The sequence below is a fragment of the Nicotiana tomentosiformis genome, chromosome 5 (genome assembly GCF_000390325.3).
Source record: "Nicotiana tomentosiformis chromosome 5, ASM39032v3, whole genome shotgun sequence".
Taxonomy (NCBI): domain Eukaryota; kingdom Viridiplantae; phylum Streptophyta; class Magnoliopsida; order Solanales; family Solanaceae; genus Nicotiana; species Nicotiana tomentosiformis.
In genome coordinates this window covers 104,828,713-104,830,232 of record NC_090816.1, presented here as the reverse complement: position 1 = coordinate 104,830,232, position 1,520 = coordinate 104,828,713, and the positions used below count along the sequence as shown (strand labels likewise).

General features: G+C 41.7%; 1 protein-coding gene across 1 annotated transcript; it reads left to right on the top strand.

Annotated features, from left to right (window-relative positions):
- Nucleotides 1-294: 294 nt before the first annotated feature.
- Nucleotides 295-1,311, top strand: LOC138892935 (uncharacterized). The gene is made up of 2 exons (XM_070176693.1): nucleotides 295-562; nucleotides 896-1,311. The coding sequence occupies exons 1-2, from the start codon at nucleotides 295-297 to the stop codon at nucleotides 1,309-1,311; spliced, it is 684 nt and encodes a 227-aa protein (XP_070032794.1).
- The last annotated feature ends 209 nt before the right edge of the window (nucleotides 1,312-1,520 follow it).

The window sequence follows — 1,520 nt, the reverse complement described above, 5'->3', positions numbered from 1 at the left end:
CAAGAGTTTGATATAGACATCCAAGACCGAAAAGGGAGTAAACTTCAAGTAGCGGACCACTTGTCTCGTTTGTAGGAGGAGGGGAGGCCACACGATGGTCTTGAAATCAATGAATCTTTCCCCGATGAGCAACTCTTATCTATTTCAATGAAAGAGGTGTCATGGTTCGTGAACCTAGCAAATTTTCCCGTTAGTGGTATCATCCCGTATGAGTTCTTTTCAAACCAAATGAAGAAGCTCAAACGGGATTGTCAAGACTATTATTGGGACGAACCGTACCTCTTCCATATTTGAATGGATGGGGTAATTAAAAGATCTGTACCGGATGAAGAGCAAAATGTTATTCTTGAGGCTTGTCACTCTTCACCTTATGGTGGTCACCATGGCGGAGCAAGAACATCGACTAAAGTGCTAAGTTGCGGTTTCTATTGGCCCACTTTTTACAAAGATGCAAGTGATATGGTGAAAAGATGTGATGAATGCCAACGGGCTGGTGGAATCTCGAATAAGAATGGAATGCCTCTCACTACCATTTTGGAGATTGATATCTTTGATATGTGTGGTATTGACTTCATGGGTCCCTTTGTGAGTTCTTGTGGAAACACCTACATCTTGGTCGTGGTTGATTATATGTCTAAATGGGTTGAGGCCGTTGCTCTACCCAACAATGAAGCGAGAAGTGTGGTGGCATTTTTGAAAAAGAATATTTTCACAAGATTTGGTACTCCGTGGGCTATCATAAGCGATGGGGGGTCGCATTTTTGCAACAAAGCTTTCGATACCTTACTCACCAAGTATGGTGTCACTCATAAAGTCATGACTCCCTATCATCCACAAGAAAGCGGTCAAGTGGAAATCTCCAACTGGGAGATAAAGAGTATCTTGTCCAAAACAGTGAATGCTAACCGGGCGGATTGGTCAAAGAAGCTTAATGATACACTATGGGCTTATCAGTCTGCTTTCAAAACTCTTATCGGTATGTCTCCATACCGGTTGGCATTTGGAAAAGCTTTTCATCTTCCGGTGGAACTCGAGCACAAAGCCATATGGGCTTTAAAGAAGTTAAATCTTGATTGGGATGCAGCCGCTAACTTGCGGGTTGCACAATTGAATGAATTAGATGAGTTCCACTACCATGTATATGTAAGTTCGTCCTTGTACAAAGAGATAATGAAGTACCTTCATAAAAAATACATCCGAAACAAAGAGTTCAAGGTGGACGGTTTTGTTTTGTTGTTCAACTCACGATTGAAGAAGTTTCCCGGAAAACTGAAATCCAAATGGATTGGTCCCTTTGAAATTGTGGTGTGACACCTTTTGCTGCATTGGACTTGAAGAAAAAAAATGATGAGGTATTCCGAGTCAATGGTCACCGGATGAAGCATTATTTGGGACAAGCTAATGATGGCCACGTGGTGGCAGTGTTTCATTTGAAGTGATGGTAATCTGCGTCGTACCGCAATGTTAAATAAAGGGCTTCTTGGGAGGCAACCCGTGTTTATTTTACTTTTTCTTTTTTT